Consider the following 17,467-nt stretch of genomic DNA (forward strand, 5'->3'; position numbering starts at 1 on the left):
TGCCTCTAGTGGCGCGGGGTGGGAACAGGAAGTAGTTAGAGGATGATGGCGCCGTGTGAACAACATTCCTGTGTGATTTTATTTTCATTTATTAATTTTATTAATAAATGAAAAGTTGTGGTTTTTTCGCCATTAGCGGAAAATCGACAAAGTTTTGCGCACATCTGTAAGGAAACGCACACAATCACCATGGCAACAGCAGCGAACTGCCCTCTGATCCCATTTGGACCGCAGAGTGTGAACCCGTCAGATTTATTACTTATGCATCGTAATATCAGCTGGAATTGTTTTTCCTGGAAGCAAAACTGCAAGGAAATTATTGGGAATTTTATTGAATGTGACGTTCTTATCAAAACGGAAGGACACACCCTTTCACACACACACACACACACACACACACACACACACACACACACACACACACACACACACACACACACACACACACACACACACACACACACACACAGCTGTAACAGTTGAAGTTTTCCTGCTGGCTTCCCAGTCTGCTGGAACCTGCAGTGGCTGCAGCATGTCTGGCTCTCCGTCCTGGATCCTGAGCGCCGTCTGGATCAGCTGCCTGCTCGGCGCGGCCGCCTGCAGACGCGGCAGAGGTAACGCGCGTGTGTGTGTGTGTGTGTGTGTGTGTGTGTGTGTGTGTGTGTGTGTGTGTGTGTGTGTGTGTGTGTGTGTTGTTAGTTTTAGCTGAGGTTTGCATGCTTTCCTTGGCTTGTTGTTGGTGAGCAGAAAGTTTCTGCGCGTCAAAGTGGATCAGCGTGGAGAGGAGCGCGCGCAGCCGCGGACTCGCTCCACGGGCTGCTGTGTTTTGGTTCCGTGGTCGGTTCGGTTCGGGAGGTTTTTAAAGTTAGCAAACAGGCAAACACTGGCAGAGTTTCTGTAGTTTGGTATTTTCTCTGTCAGTTTGTTCGGTTCGGTGGCAGCAGAATCCATCCACGTCTGGGTCAAAGTCCAAACCGACACCAGAACCGCCGAACCGGCCTTCAGCATTTCTGCTTCCAGAGCTTAAAAACAGATTTTTAAGAAGTTCATTTTTCCTTTTTTTTAAGCCAGGAAGCAGTTCGGTTCTGGTTCTGGTTCTGGTCACTGCCCGCATCATTTCCCTGGAACATTTTCAGGCTCAGTTTTCAGAGTCTTTGCAACAGGAAAATCAACATCTGATTGAGAATATTTCTATTCAAATCGCCTGAGATTCTTCAACAGGAAGAGTTAAAATAACCAGGGCCGTATTTAACCCATCTAGGGCCTTGAGCTGATGTTACTGTGGCCCCCGGCCCCATGGTTACATTTAAATATTACTAACAAAAACACAATTAATGAATAGTTGTATTAACTACTGGTTGCCTGATGCCAAAGCATCACACCAACATAGTAACTGGTGAGGCTAACGCTCAAATCCAAACCTGTTAACTGCAGTAACTGAAAACATTTTATCTCACTGTGAGCTGAATTCGGCTCTTTTCTTCTTCTCTGGATCATAAACATTCAGGCACAAACTGATAGTTTGGAGATGAATATTTAGTTAGCAACTAGATATTTAGTTGACTAACCAAACATTCAGTTTGTATGTTAAATATTTTAGTTTGATTAAGTATTCAGTTTGAATCTTTGTTTCAAACAATCCAGGAGCTTAAAGCTAAATATTTAGCTTGGTCAGAGTGAATAGAATAGAATCCAATTTTTCTTCTTCTTAATCCAAATTATTGCTGATAATTTGTGACCGGCCCTTTAATGATCCTTTAATGTCGGGACCTGAACTTGTTTCCATCTGTTTTTTACGATGTTTCTGTTGTTTTTGTTGGAGTTTTAATTTCCCTATTGCTGGAACTTATTGATGCGTCTGCAGATGTTTCATCAGTTGGTCCCTCATGCAGATAAATACTCTAAATACTTAATAGGTTTACTCTGGGAAAGCCACCACATTAATAATAAAGATTTCCAACAGTAAATAATGTTTTGAGTCCATCGGACGTGAAGCCGCAGGATCAGCTGTTTCTGTCAGATTATTATACGATGGAGGTTTTGTGAAGAGGCCTCTGCTGTTTGCGTTTCATTAATCTGCTGTCTCCTGAGTCCGCTGCTTGTTGCCACAGTGATTGTCTCATGGAGGCGTAAACACCGGCGCTCGTTAATTTGCAGAGAAATTTAATTACTCTGCGTTTGAAGTGGTCCTTGTTCTGTGAGCCTCCGGGCCACAGATGAAGAAGAAACTTTGAAGTGTCTTAATTATCACTTGCAGGAAGCCGGCGACCTCAGAACGGAGACGACGAGCTCAGAATGACGTCCTGGAAATGGGACCCATAAGGACAGTCCAGCCTGGACATTTGGACGCCAAGTGTTTGTCTTTAGTTTACAGATTTAACCATTGGGGTTAAGTTAGCGTTAGCCTCACCAGATGGGGTTAATTAGTGTGAACTATGACCTCTGTTGCATCTTATGGGTTCTGCAGATGTTTGAATTTGGGCTGAAAAGTGTCCATTGTGGATGAACCCGTACAGTTCCCAGTTATCTGGACATAATGACAGGGTTAGCTCGAACTGTTAGCCATCGCTGATGGGGCCCTTTGTTACCCACAAATACATTTTGACCAGTAAACATTTTAATTTTGTATAAATATTTAGTATTTCTTAATAAATGTTACTCAGCATGTTAGCGTAATCCAACACACCAATTGTAGCATTTACGCTAACGTTAGCTTCTTGCTAAATTGGCTAATCCTCCAGCTCAACGCCTGACTTCACGTCTGCAGAGGCTCTGCTGAAGAATTCCGAGTCGCTGCAGGAAGTTGAGAAGGAGAAGACAGGAAGTTCTGAGTCTGACAGATTACAGAGAACAGCGGCGATCAGATGCTGTGCTAAAACGCGCTGCATGTTTCAGGTCCTCCTGTTTAATCAGAACAACTTTCTGTTTCGTTCCTTAAGAACCAAACAGAAAATAAACTGAACTCGACACTAAAGTCGGAGGGATTAGAGAAAAACTGAACAGAACTACAGAAAAAGTTCAGTTCTGCACGAAATGCATAAAAAATCCCATTAAAAACATAATTAAAGTCAAACTAATTATTTAGTTGACATTTGATGGGGTTTCTGTGTTTCTGTGTAAATTAATTTGACAAATTAGATCCTTTTAAAGTCAAATTCAGACGTTAGCCTAGCGATAATCTGTTAGCGGTTTTAAATCTCTGTCGCTCAGACGGATTAACGGCCGACTCTCCCAGCGGAGGAAACGTTTTCCTCAACGATCTCCTGCTCAGGCTGCAGCAGCAGAGAGCAGGATGACCTTTGACCTATCGATCCACAGCAGACACTAAACTGAGCAGCAGCTGCTTCCTGTTCTCCCTCTGAAGGTTTGGCCTTGGAAAGTTTAGTGGAAGGCGAAACGGTGCAGCTGTGTGGAGTAAACCGTTGCCGACCCGTCAGGGCCCCTCAGAAAGCTGAACTGCTGTATCATCAAATACTTTGATGATTTCTTTTCATTAATTATTTAGATATGTATTTATTGATTTAATTTTGTCCCTTCTGGGCCTCCGTACAGTTGGAGTTCATTTCAGCAGCTGGACTGGCGTTATTTTTGTCCAGATTCTGATTTTGTGAAATGTTCAGAAATCTTTTTATGTTTGAATTTACTTTCAAGTGCAGAGTTTCTGTCTCCACATGAACAGTTATACTCCTAAACGTTGGTGTTTTCCTTTCATTGCATGGTTTTCTTTGGTTTAATCAAAGTTTTCAGACTCTTTTTGTGTTTATTCGTATGGAAGACTTCCTAGTTTTGGCAGATGGAGTCGCTCTACTTTCTCCCCATGACGTCACGCGGAGCTGCAGGCGAACTTATGTCCACATCCCTGTTTTCCATTTCTGCTTCTGGGCAGAGAATCAGGCGACGTCTGTCCAGTTAAAGGGGTCAGAGGAATATTTTGACCCCTGCGGATGGAGGGCTGAATAATTATGTTACGTTACTGGGAGAATTTAAAACCAAATCTGGGTCATCATCCGTTTCTCCAGAAAGCGTGTGACTGGTGGACGGCTGCAGGCTTCAGCTCAGTTCAAGATGGCCGAAAGAATCCTAGTAAAAATATAGCTAGTGTTAAAGCACTATGCTAAATATTTACTATCATCAGCCAATTAATTTATTAGTTTAGAGCTAATTAGTTAGTTGGATGACTAAATATTTATGGATCAGCTAAATTATAATTTGAAAACAAAATATTTAGCTTGCTTTCATTAGAAGCTAAATATTTAACTTTAAACTACAATGCTAAATGTTTAACTTAAACCAAATATTTACTTACAAAGCTACATTTTAGCTCTCAGTATTTAATTGAGTTTTGATAAAAACAAACATCGGTTGCAGAAAACCTCCAGAGTTTTTGTTTCTTCCTGTTTTTGAAGTGAAGGTCACTCGATGACTTCATGCTCCTCTGGCAGAAAGTTTCATTTCTACTCCTTTGAATTTCCCTCCCCTGCAGAAGAAAACATCATGGTTTGACCTTTTGACCCCGTGTCGGGTTACGCCCTGAGGGAGTTCAGCAGTAAAACGCTGGGCTCGGCTCTGACTCAGCTGCAGCTCTTTGTTCGCCGAGGGTTCGGCTCCGACGCCCCATCAAGGCATAAATGCAGCAAAACCAACCAACATGTGAGGCGACCAGCAGCAATTAAGCCGTGGATCGTTTATAAACCGTTACACAACCCAGTCTACCTGCACAGCGTCCACTCAATCATGTGTTTCTGTCATAAAATGCTGTGAAATGATTTTAATCAGAAAATTGGCCCTGCTGACTTAAGCCAATTATTATGATCGTTTTTTCATTTAGAGGATTCAAAGTGATGGAGCCGCCGCTCCTGGCAGACATGTTGGCTCCGTTTCTGTTACTGGGTCGGGCCTCTTCGTGACCTCGGACCGACGGAGGCGTTCCCAGATGTTCATGCTCAGGTCCGATACACGACTGCAAAAAGCTAACTGTAGCTTTTACTGTGAATAAGTTAAGAAGAGAAATCCTCCTCTGCTAAAATCTGACAGCGCCATCTTGTTTTCATCTGAAGCAAGAAGTTGCTCTCAATGTCTTCTGAGGTTTTGTGTCATTTCCTTCGATGGTTCTTGGTGCAGCGCCCCCACAGGCCAGGAGGGGAACAGGCTGCTCAAGCGGTTGCCCTAACCCTAACCTAACCCTAACACTTTGATAAAGTGGCTAAGTTAATATTTTGCCTCAAACTGAGACTTTTCGAAATGACTAAGATGATAAAATCAACAAGATTTTTGCTCTCATGACGCACAAGCCCCGTTAAATCCATAACTTTTCAAATAACCTGATGCAACAGATTCTGACAGATTATTTTCAAGTTTCTCTTCCAAACGTTTCCATTCTGCGTGTTTTAACTTCATGCCTCTGATAAACATGTTGGGAAACAGAGGCGTGTTTTTAAACGGTGGCGATGAGCAGCGTGGATAACGGCCAACTGATCGGATCGGATCCAGAACCCAGAGATCAAACCGGGTTTCATATCAGCCTGATTATCAGCCTGTGGAGAGAAACCGATTCACTGCAGCTCAACGTGTCTCTGCAGGCCACAAGGGTTTTCTTCCAGCTCTGGTCTAAACAAAGTAAATAAACTGCTGCAGGCAAAGGTCACTGCAGCTCTGCAGGAGAACAGAAAGCAGGAGTTGTTTCTGTTCAGCTTCTCCTCGTCTCACAGCCTCAGGTTCTCACGCACAAAGTTGATTGACAGCGCTAAGCACCAGAGAAAAACAGAAACAGTTGAAATTACAGCAAATAACCCAAAATGGTGGTCAGTTTATCCTCTGCTAGCCTAAACCAAAGTTAAAAGCTAATGCTAACCGCTAAAGGTAAACCTTTTTGTTGCTTCTTCCTATTGGGCAGGTCATGGCGGCCATCACAGCCCCATCATCTTTAACGAGTTCTGCGCCATGAAGGACGAGTCGGGGCCCTGCAAGGCCATCAAGGAGCGCTTCTTCTTCAACGTTAACTCTGGGAGCTGCGAGCGCTTCGAATACGGCGGCTGCAGCGGAAACGCCAACAACTTTGAGACGATGGAGGAATGCGAGGAGGCGTGCGTCTTCTCAGGTGGGACAAAATGATAAAAACGTCTCAAGTTTAAACGACGTTTGTTTTATCGCAAGCTCCTTTCCCCAGCTGCATCCACTTACCTGTAATTAGCTCATTTCCCTTTTTGCTGTTGTTGAGTTTTACTGTTTTGTTTTCACCTCCGACCTCCTGCGTTTCGGTCCGATTGGACCGCGCCCATCATCAGAAATGTGATGTTTTTATGATGTATCGTCTCTCGCCTGGAGCAGAAAAGGTTATTTTATAACGTGCAGCGAACTGCAGCTCGGATTTCTCAACCGTTTTGCTGAAAGCAGTTCACTGACACTTGACACAGAGATAAATAAAAGATGATTTAATCATAATTTACGACGGTGCTTGAACGCTGCGTCCTGCTCATGTTTAACAGAAAGAAACCTGATAAACATTTGTGGCATTGCTGACCAAAACGTTAGCAGCACTAACCCTGAAACAGTAATAACAAACATTAGCTCTGCTGAAGCTAGTTTGCTAAATTCACCCAATTTGAGTTATTGGACATTGCTAACTAAAATGTTGGCTGTGCTAACCTTAAAGTAGAAGCCATACACATTAGCTTTACTAAAGCTAAAGTGCTAAATCAACATGGTTTTCAACAGAAGCTAATGCTTAAGTATTAAATTTAACTATTTACAGAAGTAGCTACCACTAACTTAAAAGCTAAACTTAAAAACAAATCATAAACATTAGCTCAATGAATGCTACATCAACATGTTAAATAGCAGCAGCTAAAGCTAAAGGACTAAATAGAACCATTTTGAGTAGTGGACATCACTAACGACCAGGTTAGTTGCACTAGTCCTGAAAAACTAATAATCACAAATATTAGTTCTGCTAACATGCTATAGCAACATAACAATCAGCTAGAGCTAATGCTAAAGCTGAGATTTCAGCCAGTGTGTGTTATAACACCCCTAAAGTTTGTTATTAATTTTCTAACTTTGCAGCTCATTTAGCAGAACTTCAGTAGGTTTTAAACTGCAGTGATGCATTCTGGGTACTGGAGCTAATACAGGATGAACATCACTTACTGCAGGACAGGAAACAGAACTTCACCCCTTCAAAATAAGAGAATATAAACTTCTCACAACTTGAAGAGTCAAAGTTTATTCAACTGAAAGTTTACAAAACAGCCAAAGAGTTTAGTGGTCTAGCTAGAGGATGCTAACGGCGCTAAAAACGTTAAAAGTTGGAAATGCTAACATGTCAAATGATATTATTATTATTATTAGTGCATTAATCAATTTAATGTTAAGACAAATTAAACGGAAGTAAATCCCTTCCTTATGAGAACAAACACTTTAACAACACAGTATGATGCTGCCACCACCAAACGGGGCAACTGTTAGCACCTCAGCTGTTTTCAGCCTCTTTCGTATGAAACGACTTGTTGCTTCATCAGTAAAAACACGAAGCAGCAGCGGTTTGGTTCGGTTCTGCTTTCTGAGTCCCAGGTGGAAAGTTTTGTTCTCCTCCCAGTCGTGCTGAAAGCCACAAGTTGGAGCACGCAGCTGATGTTCCCAGAGTGTCTCTGGCCTGCATGGCGTGACTCGGCTTCATGGGTACAGCACGGCCGCAACAAAAGATCCATTTCAACACTTTCTCCAGGCGTAAACACGGAAATCACTGGGAAAACGTCAATCTGCTCCAGGCTTCTCAACAACTTGGGTTCATCTTCATTGTTTTGTTGAGTTTTGTTTCTGTACTCGTCTACCTGTAATCACCTTTCAGGGTGTTTACTCTTGATATGTCAGATCCACCTGTTTTCATTTTATGCTAGCTGGTCAGCATGGGGTCCAAAAGGAAACGGTGACTCACAGCAGTTTAAAGGTTTCCCTTTGCAGAAAGAGCAGAGAACTGAGAGGAAAGTGTAAAGAAATGAGAGAATCTTTAGTCGTATTTATGAGTGAATTAATCCAAATGGATCCAGACGTTTGCTGGATTTTCTGCACTCAGTTGGTAAAATCAGTTCAGCAAAGTTCAGCTCTGACACAATGACAACCAAAGTGTTTCTGCATGTCAGCTTCACTTTGAGCTCTAAATTATTAACATACATAGTTATAAAACTGCAGCACAGAAAGTCAGAGCTGCAAAAGTTCAGACTAAACTGCCAGAAACGGAACAACAGAGGAAACAAAATAACTTCTGCACCTTCAAACCACCTTGAGCACATTTTTATCCAGTTCCCAAAAAAACTTTAAAATAGTTTTTAATTTGAACTTTAGAAATTCTGAAAGATTCGAGTGATTAAACCAAACCATTTAAACAAACCAGGATCCATTTTACAAAGAGAAAATGTAAATAAAATAGAATTTCTGACCCAAAGTGTGAACGATTCCCACCTTTTCATCAACTCAGTCGGATCTGTGTCAAAGTGTCGCATTTTATTACGACGTTGATGCGCCGTATTTCAGCAGCAGAAGAAGAAAGAGGCTGCAAATCTGGACATGAACAGTTTCCACGTTTCCATCCAGTCCAAAAGTTACAGATTTAACTTCTGAAAAGTCGGAAAGACAAAGAAAAACAGGGAAAAGTAACCGAAGTTTTGGCTAGGCAGCCACATGAAACTCACCAAACCTTCGACTTGATAAAACAAGAAAAAAAACAGATTTTCACCTCAGAAGTGCAGAGAATGGAGTGAACATTTTTATCTAAAAATAAGAGAAATATTCTCACTTTTAATGTAATTTTTATGGCAAAATCTCTATATATTTTTCTGTATTTGAAGTTTATTTATCTACTGAGAAAAAGTTCAGAATATTTGGCTTTCAGGAGAAATTTATGGAAAAAAATCAAGAAAATGAGAGAAATGGTTTATTATTGTAGACATGTCGCCCCCTAGCGGCTGCTGTTCGCCTCACACCATAACGTCATTTATTGTCAGATGTAAATAAAATCCTTTGTAAGGAGTAAATGACGCGAAGCAGCAGGTGAAGAGCTTCAGCCGTCCTCGTTTTGCTGCAGATCAAAACAATCGCAGCATTCAGATGAAATGGATTGTTTTCTGTAATCTGGATTCCTCTGCGCTGATTGGCTGTCAGGTTTTCTCCAGCGAGCCGCTGCCTGCTGTCGTCTCAGCGCAGCGTTAGCGCCAAGCTGACAGATAATTCCTCCACAGCTTAAACAGATAATAACATGTTGTGAATTATTCATCAGCGCGTTGCTCTGGAGGAACAGCACAAAGCCGCAGTCTTCTCACACATCTGTTTGCCCGGAGCTTTGAGCCAAAGTCACCTCATGAAATGCATTTTGATTTTACAGCCGCAGCGATTTAATGGCGGTTCAACAGATCAGCAGACAGAAGGTGTGCAGATGTGTTTGGCAGAAGGTGAATTCTTCTTCTTGATTGATGAATATGTCTCTGCGGTCCAGAGGAGAGCCTGAAACAACGAGACCTGCTGGGGTCCAACCAAACATTTACATAAAATTCATCAACACCTCTGAAAAGTTTCTTTCTGTAAACACTTTATCAAAACATTACTAAAAACACTCATGACACACATTACCTCTGCTATTGCTAAACCAACATTTAGCTAATGCTAAAATGCTAACTTCAAACATTGTGAGTAGAGGGAACCGCTAACTAAAACATTAGCTGTTCTGTTTTCAACGAGTTAAACAAAAGAACTCGTTATATAAACACTAAACACTATTCCAGCCTGGCAGTTAGCAGAAGCTAATGCTAAAGGGCTACATTCAACCAGTTTTAGTCGTGGGTACCATTAACCAAAACGTAAGCTCTGTACCGACATAGTATGTAGTGAAATCTAATGCTAGATGCTACGTAAAACGACTTGGAGTAGAAGACACGGCTTCCTTAACCCGAAAAAACTAATCATAAACATTAGCTCTGCTAACGCTAAAGCACTGCATCACCATGATATTTAGCAAAAGCTAAAGCTAAAGTGCTAGGTTCAACCATTTTGAGGAAAAGGCACAATTAGCTCAAACATTAACTGTGCTAACGCTAAAGGATTAGTCATATTTGCTCTATTGTCTCTAAAGAGCTATTCCAGCATGGCAGTTAGCAGAAGCTAATGCTAAAGTGCTAAACTCAACCATTTTAAGTGGTGGGAACCACTAACTTAAACATTAGCTGCACTAATCCTAAAGAACTGATCGTAGCCATTAGCTCTGCTGACACAAAAGTGATGTGCTAACATAGTATTTAGCAAAGCTAATGCTAATGCTAAACTCGGCATTAAATAACAGGAGCTGTTAGCTGCTCTAGATTTGCTGGGGTTTTAATAATGGTTTTGTAAGTTTCTGATTGGCTGAGCTGAACCTCAGAGATCTGCTGCGTCACCATGTTGGAGCTAAAGTCAGTTTTGCTTCCTGCTGCTGTTAGCGACGTCTCTGTTGTGTTTCCGTCAGACGATAAGAACCCGTGCCACCTGCCGGAGGCCCCGGGCCCCTGCCGCGGTTTGGTGAAGCGCTTCTTCTTCGACAGCCAGACTCAGCAGTGCAGACATTTCTACTACGGCGGCTGCTTCGGCAACGCCAACAACTTCAGGAGCATGGCCGACTGCCAGCAGAGATGCCTCAGCCCAGGTCAGCATCACTATGTCCTAGTCAAAGCATCGGTTCGTGATCCGCAGCTGCAGAATGTAATTGTTTCTGTCCTTTACCTCGAAGCATCGACAGCCTTTCAGAGCAGCGGCGTAATCAAAACAGCTCAACCTCAGATAATTAAGTTGGTGATGAATTTTCAGCTGAGCATGAAATCACTTTGATTTAAACGGTTTTAACTGACCGACTCCAGGACACTCAACTCACAGGCACAAGGAGTTTGGAAGCTGAGATTGTCTGGAAATGAGAGAAGAAGCGACTATTTCACTCCGCGATGCGTAGAAAAACCAATCAGTCTCAAACATGAAAAGCGTTAATGATAAAAATTGTTTCCTTTGCTTTTCGCTTCTTGTTTTGGTTTTGCAGACGAACCGACGGCTGCGACAGACGTCCATGTGAGGAAAACCGTCATGGCTGCTCCCAACGTCGCTGCAGGTTTTTATAACATCATATTCTACTTACAGATAAATTATATCTGACTGACTTGTTTTTTACAAATTAGTAAAAATAGTAAAAATGAATAAAAATGCAAACTGACTCATGTTAGAATTATGCAGCATATAAATTCATGACACAGAGTGAAATATTCCAAACAATTTGTTCCTAAAATAATTAGAATATTGGACAAAAGTTGTTCCATGTTCATAGAAAGTTAAGTGGAAGGACAAAATGTGTGCTAAAGATGTCAAAGTCAGCAGAAAAGCTAAATTATTAACTCATATTATTAAGAGTATAAGAATGTAGCAAATCCACAGGAAGTTGAGTGGAAGGAAAAAATATGTGCTAAATAGTTTCAAAGTTAGCAAGAAATGCTAATTCCTCATTTAGAAAGAGAACATATATATGACATAATTTAAAATGAGCATATCTGTAAATTAGGGGAAGTTTGGTGATGATGTCGTGCTTCTGAGCTTCCAAATCTTTCAAACCCTTTTAGTTATTGTCTCACCATCTGTTGTTTTATTTATTTCTGACCCTCCAAGTGAAAAACAAACAGACTGAATTGTAATTTGTGTAGCAAAGCTTTGTGGACAGGTAAACGCCTCCTCTGAACTTTAAAAAGGACGAATTATTAAATCCATGGAGGTGAAATGAAATCTCAGCGTTTTATGATGTAACTCTGTATCTCTGTGTTCCTGCTGTCAGCAGATGATATTTCAGAGGCGATTTAAACGTTTTCTCCAGACCTGAAATTCTCCTCCTGTTCCCATAAATCTCCTTCATGTCCAAGTTTTTAACGCCGGCCTCCTGAGGAAACGTTTACAGCGATCAGCCCAGACCTGCATTTTAAGGAGGCAAATAATCATTTGCATTTTAGTGAGGCGTTAAAACGTCCCTGAGTTTAAATCTGAAGTTTCCATAAATATATTTCCAACACTGCAGGTTTTAGGAGCTAATTTACACTTTTAACTTTGGGGAAAATACATTTTCCAGTGTTTTGTTGTTTCGGTAAAGAAATAAAAGCCGTCTGCTGAACATGGAGGCGAAAACAGGTTGTCTTCCTGTCGCGTTACAAATGTTTCAGTGGAGAGAAGAAGAAGCTTTAATGACTGTTTGTTTTGCAGAGGAGCTGACTGTGAGCGAACCGCAGGTGCAGCTCAACGCCTCCGACTCACAAACAGGTAAAAACTGTTTCCTTATTTCAACTGAATCATAATATTAATGTGTTAAAACTCTTCATGTTAAAGGTTGGGATGGGAACAAGTAGCTAATGCTAAAGTCCAATTCTGCTGCTGGGTTTAAACTCTGAAACCTGCAGATAACTTTTGCTTTTTGAAGTCAATAATTAATATTCATGATTTCCTGTTATGGTGCGTTTGATTCATCAACCCGGGACATTTTGTGTCTGTCGCCAGCTGAACGTCAAACTAAATCACATTACTGAAACCCTTCAAAACAAAAGCACTGAATGTTTTTCTCAGAAATTCCTTTTTGCCAGAAGTGAAATTATTTCATTTAGAATTTTTTAAATATAAATTTGAATATGAAATTTTCAAATTCTGAAGCTCCTGGACTTCAGCTGCAGCTGAGATTCTTATCAGCAACAGCTGACCAAAGTGAAGAAAGTTAACGCTAATGTTAGCATGTTAGCATGAAGCTAACCTCAACATTAGCATGAACGCTAACAGCAACATTAGCATGATGGCAACCCTAATATAGAATATCTTTGGAATAATGGCAGCAATAATATTACCATTATGTTAGCAATATTGTTAGCATTATGCTTGCAGCAGCATAATGCTAACAGTAACATGTTACTGTTAGCATTATGCTAGCAGGCCTGTTGGACTTCAGTGAATGAAAAACCTGGATGATGAAATGGAAACTCTCTGTTGGAGGAAATGATGACAAAGACAGAATGTCAGCAGCTCCAGGTTCCTGTTAGTCGGACCAAATCGTTTCAGCAGAACCGAGATGTAAACCAGATTTTAAATGGGTGGAAACAACTGGAGCGTTTATGACGTTAACATCTGGAAAACCTGCAGCCAAAGTTTCAGGACGTTCCCTGATTGGCTCCATTTTCCTGAAACAAATGTTGGTGCAACTATCGATGTTTCTGGCTGACATGTTGACCCACATGCAGAACCGAACCCAGAACCCGACCAAACACACACAGGAGGACAACAGCTGGCGGCCATTAAACCAGAACATTCAGCTGGTTGTCCTGGGGGTCAAAGGTCGGAGCCAGAGTGCATCAGTGTTATGAGGGATCATGTTTCACATTTCCTGGCTGCTTGGTGTCGCGGCTGCAGAGGAAACCGACTCCTTTAACTCAGACAGAGAGTTTCTGCTCAGAAAAGTCAACAGTCAGAGAAAAGCAGAGAGGAAAAGATCGAGGTGGATCCGGTTTCTGCTCCTGGTTCATCTGCCAGGCAGTTTACAGAGATCCACTGGAAAACACAATGAACCCTGAATGCAAATAATAAAAGAGAATCAATGAAAAGCTGCAAACGGGATCTAAACTAAACCATATTTAAAATACTTTTAATCAAATTCAACAGCGAAGTAAGAGTTTTAGCCTTAGCATTTTAGCTAAATATAGCTAAAATGTTTTCATGTGTAGTAAGTCAGTGTCAGTCAGCATGATGGTGATAATCCACAGTGATGATTGGCGCAATGAAGAAGTTAAACACAAACACAAAATGTCTTCAGGCTCTGATGATGAAACTCGGCAACAAACCCGATTCTGGCCAGAGGGCCAGTTTTCTGGTTTATAGCCAATATTTTACTCAACAACAAAATCATTGTGAAATAGGATTTCAGGTCTGCAAGCTTTAAATTTCACACCACAAAGTTTGAAACATAAACAGGACGAGGCGCCACAGTGACACCTTGTGGCTACTTGGAGGAACAGTTTTAGATAGATAGATAGATAGATAGATAGATAGATAGATAGATAGATAGATAGATAGATAGATAGATAGATAGATAGATAGATAGATAGATAGATAGATAGATAGATAGATAGATAGATAGATAGATAGATAGATAGATAGATAGATAGATAGATAGATAGATAGATAGATAGATAGATAGATAGATAGATAGATAGATAGATAGATAGATAGATAGAAAGAAACAGAGCATTGAAGGAATTAAAATCTTAAAACTCAGCAGCAGAGAACAGGCAGCTGTTTTCTGCTGGCCATAGATAATCCTGTGCAGAAATACAGTCAATGCAGTGGTGATAAAATAAAAAAACTCTTCATCCCAAAGAGCAGAGCAGATTTATTTGACCACTACAGAGCTGTCAGCGCAGACAACAGGAACTGAGATTTATAGTTGAGTGGAAGGAAGACCAACCAGCCAGGGAACAAAGAGACGCTGCAGGAGGAAAGATGAACAGCCAGAACTTGAGCTGCAGGTAGAAACTGCCTGAGATGAGAGTTAAAGATACCAAAATAAATCCTCTGAACTTCTACATATGATTGTCCAATAAGAGCAGCTTGTGAGATTTATTATTAAAACAAAGTGACTCTAGAGAGGCCCATATATTCTCAATGTATGTATATCTTTATGCTCCCTGGATATTTCAGTCGTTTGACTTTGAGACTCTGCTCTGAGGTCAGGAGTTAGTTTTCTCACCAAGTTGACCTCAAATTCCAAAATGGCTGCCATGCGTTTAAAAGTCACTGACATGTAGATAAAAACATCCTGATGGCGTCCAATCAGCCGACATCAGATCAGGAAGTCTGTTCTGTCAATAAAGACAGTACAGCACAAAAAAGCTTAAAGAATATAGAAAAAGTCTCAAAAAATTTATTCTCAGTTCAGCCTAAAGAAACAAGTTGAGGCAGCGGCCATCTTGGGAGGATTTCCATCAAAACACAGATAGATGTTTAGCTGCAAACTAAAATCTTTGCTTTAAACTAAATATTTAGATCCAAACTAGATATTTATTTACTAAGCTAAAAAGGTTTTAGTTTAAAGCTAATTTTATGATGTGACACGCGGCTGCACCGTCCTGCTGCTGCCAGTGGAGGCGCTGTTTCTCTGACTGTCTGCCTGTCTGCCAGACTTCAGCGCCTCAGAGATCTGCTTCAGCCCCATCGACCGCGGCAGCTGCAGCGGCGCCTCCAGGCGCTTCGCCTTCAACCCAGAAACCAGGCGCTGCCAGTCGTTCTCCTACAGCGGCTGCGGCGGGAACCAGAACAACTTCCTGCTCCGCAAACATTGCTACCACAAATGCATCAGAGGCCAGAAGGGTAAAGACTCCAGACACACAGAGACGAAGCACGGTGCCGCAGCCGCTCCTCATCCTCACGGTTCTGTTTCAGGCGACAGGAGGGGGATGATCCGGATCAGGAAGAAAAACATCGACAGCATCGTGAACCGCGGGGACTGAACGCCGCGCCCTGCGGGACGCCGCTCCTCCTCCTCACATGTATTTATCTCTGTATTATAGCTTCCAGCCTTTTTTCTTCAGAAAATCTCTTTTTTTAATAGTGAACTGTTTTTTCATGATGGACAATTCTGTGCAAAAGTCTTGAGTCGTTCCTCAGAGATCAGAGCAGGAAACAAGAGGCGGTTTAAAACTTTAGCACAGGAGCAAAATAGAAACTTAAAGAAACTCTGAGATTATTTTGAACATTGAACTTCCTCTGGTTTCATGTTTCTGTTTTCATCAGCAGAGATTCTTCATTTTACTCCAACGCTTCTTTTTTTATTTCTAGAGTTTTCAGTTTCAGCTCTAAAGTCTAAAGTTGTAAAGTAAAATAAGTTTTGAATAAAGACCCAGGATGTCATTACAGTGGAAACAGTAATGACATCCTGTAATGTAATGGCTGATGGGAATATTTAAACTCATGCAAAGATCTGACTCTTATCTGCAATAATATTAAAGTTTCTTTTAAAAACATGCAATAACATAAAGAGATTTAAAACTGTTGAAGTTTTATTTATGGGTATCTGAGTTCTAAATTATGAAAACATTTCAGCTGTGAAAAAATATTTTGCTGTATTTTCGAGAAAAAGCTGAAACGATTCACCACAAAGTTGTAATAATCTGTAAAAATCCTAAGAAAACATGTTTTTGCACATTTATGCTGAAGAATATTAAGTCTGCATAGGAAAATATTCCAGTTCATTTTGCATGAATTATTCAGTTTGTTTGAGTTTTTGTGGTTTGTTTTGTTGGTGCAAAGCTTTAAAGCTGCAGATTTTGTTCTTTTATTTGTTGAAATATTTTCCTTTGCTTCATATTTCGGTCTCTGAATATCAGCTGTTTATCTGCAGTTATTGATCATTGTAAATGGATTCATTCATTGATTAAACGAACCCCAGAAAATGTGTTTTTAGTCATTATTATCCGTCACCGCAGCAAACTGAACACCAGGGGGCGCCCGTGCATTAAATGTTGCCTTCAGAACCTGGAAAATATTCAACGAAATAAAAATTAATTTCTCTTCTTCCTCATAAAACATTTTGTTTCTCAGCTTCTGCAGGATGATTTCCCTCTTTGTGTCCAATAATGAGACATGAAACAATTAATAAAAGTTTTTATGAATCACTTTATGGAGTAAAAATCAACATCTGTTCCGATCATTTCCATCGAATGCAGGAAACATCTGGATGCTGCTTTTTCAACCATCTGCAGCGAAAAATACTTTAGAAACTGGATTTGCAATAATAAGATTTACTTTAAGGTCTTTTTCCATATTTAATGTATTTTTTCATATTTATCTCCAGTCTTTACTAAATAATTTCTCTTTTTTCCTGCGGTTTTTATGGATTGATTATGAAATATTATTAAAGAGAGGAAATAAATCTGGTTTACAATAAATGAAAAATCCATTAAATACATAGAAAACCTGCAGAACAACTGATCAATATATACACGTATGTATTAGATATTAGGCCTGCAACTAATGATTATTTTAGTCATTGATTATTTTGATGATTAATCGGGTCAAAATCTGTTCCGTTCTGCAGATGTTGCATCGAACCTCCAGATGTTCAGTTTTAGAAACTAAATAATTAAATTCATTTTATAAATAAGAAAATAAACATTTTACTTGATTGTTTGTAGCAAAGGATGGATCTGCTGTGAATCAGCAAAGAAAACTGCTAACCACGAAGAAGAAGAGTACTTCCGGTCCACTTGTTCGTGGTTTCCGCCTGGAGTAACATCCGGGTGTTGATCACGTGACAGAAAGAAAGGCATCCATTTTTAAATGGCGGGGAAACTCCTCCCCTTCTGATAAACAACCTGAGTTTTTTTTTTAAATTGTCACCTTTCGATCATTTATTTGCGTCATTTCAATTTGCGCATTTCCACGTTTT

The 17,467-nt window shown here is 40.5% G+C and overlaps 1 protein-coding gene across 2 annotated transcripts; it reads left to right on the forward strand.

Moving 5' to 3' along the window:
* The first annotated feature begins 457 nt into the window (after positions 1 to 457).
* LOC129374453 (tissue factor pathway inhibitor-like) lies at positions 458 to 16,474 on the forward strand. 2 transcript variants are annotated; one of them, XM_055052898.1, is made up of 7 exons: positions 462 to 614; positions 5,894 to 6,097; positions 10,490 to 10,666; positions 11,051 to 11,119; positions 12,250 to 12,306; positions 15,202 to 15,390; positions 15,463 to 16,474. In XM_055052898.1, the coding sequence occupies exons 1-7, from the start codon at positions 533 to 535 to the stop codon at positions 15,528 to 15,530; spliced, it is 846 nt and encodes a 281-aa protein (XP_054908873.1). In that variant the 5' UTR covers positions 462 to 532; the 3' UTR covers positions 15,531 to 16,474. The 2 variants fall into 2 exon arrangements, with proteins under 2 accessions (XP_054908872.1, XP_054908873.1); XM_055052897.1 differs by having other exon boundaries at positions 458 to 614; positions 15,202 to 16,474.
* Positions 16,475 to 17,467: the final 993 nt, after the last annotated feature.

This window comes from Poeciliopsis prolifica, unplaced genomic scaffold (genome assembly GCF_027474105.1).
Source record: "Poeciliopsis prolifica strain line A6 unplaced genomic scaffold, Auburn_PproV2 SCAFFOLD036, whole genome shotgun sequence".
NCBI classification, from domain to species: domain Eukaryota; kingdom Metazoa; phylum Chordata; class Actinopteri; order Cyprinodontiformes; family Poeciliidae; genus Poeciliopsis; species Poeciliopsis prolifica.

Coding starts and splice junctions, on each gene's coding strand:
- LOC129374453 (XM_055052897.1), top strand. CDS start 533: ATGTCTGGCTCTCCGTCCTGGATCCTGAGCGCCGTCTGGATCAGCTGC. Junction 10,667..11,050: donor GCAGAGATGCCTCAGCCCAG/GTCAGCATCACT, acceptor TTGGTTTTGCAG/ACGAACCGACGGCTGCGACA. Junction 11,120..12,249: donor TGCTCCCAACGTCGCTGCAG/GTTTTTATAACA, acceptor TTTGTTTTGCAG/AGGAGCTGACTGTGAGCGAA.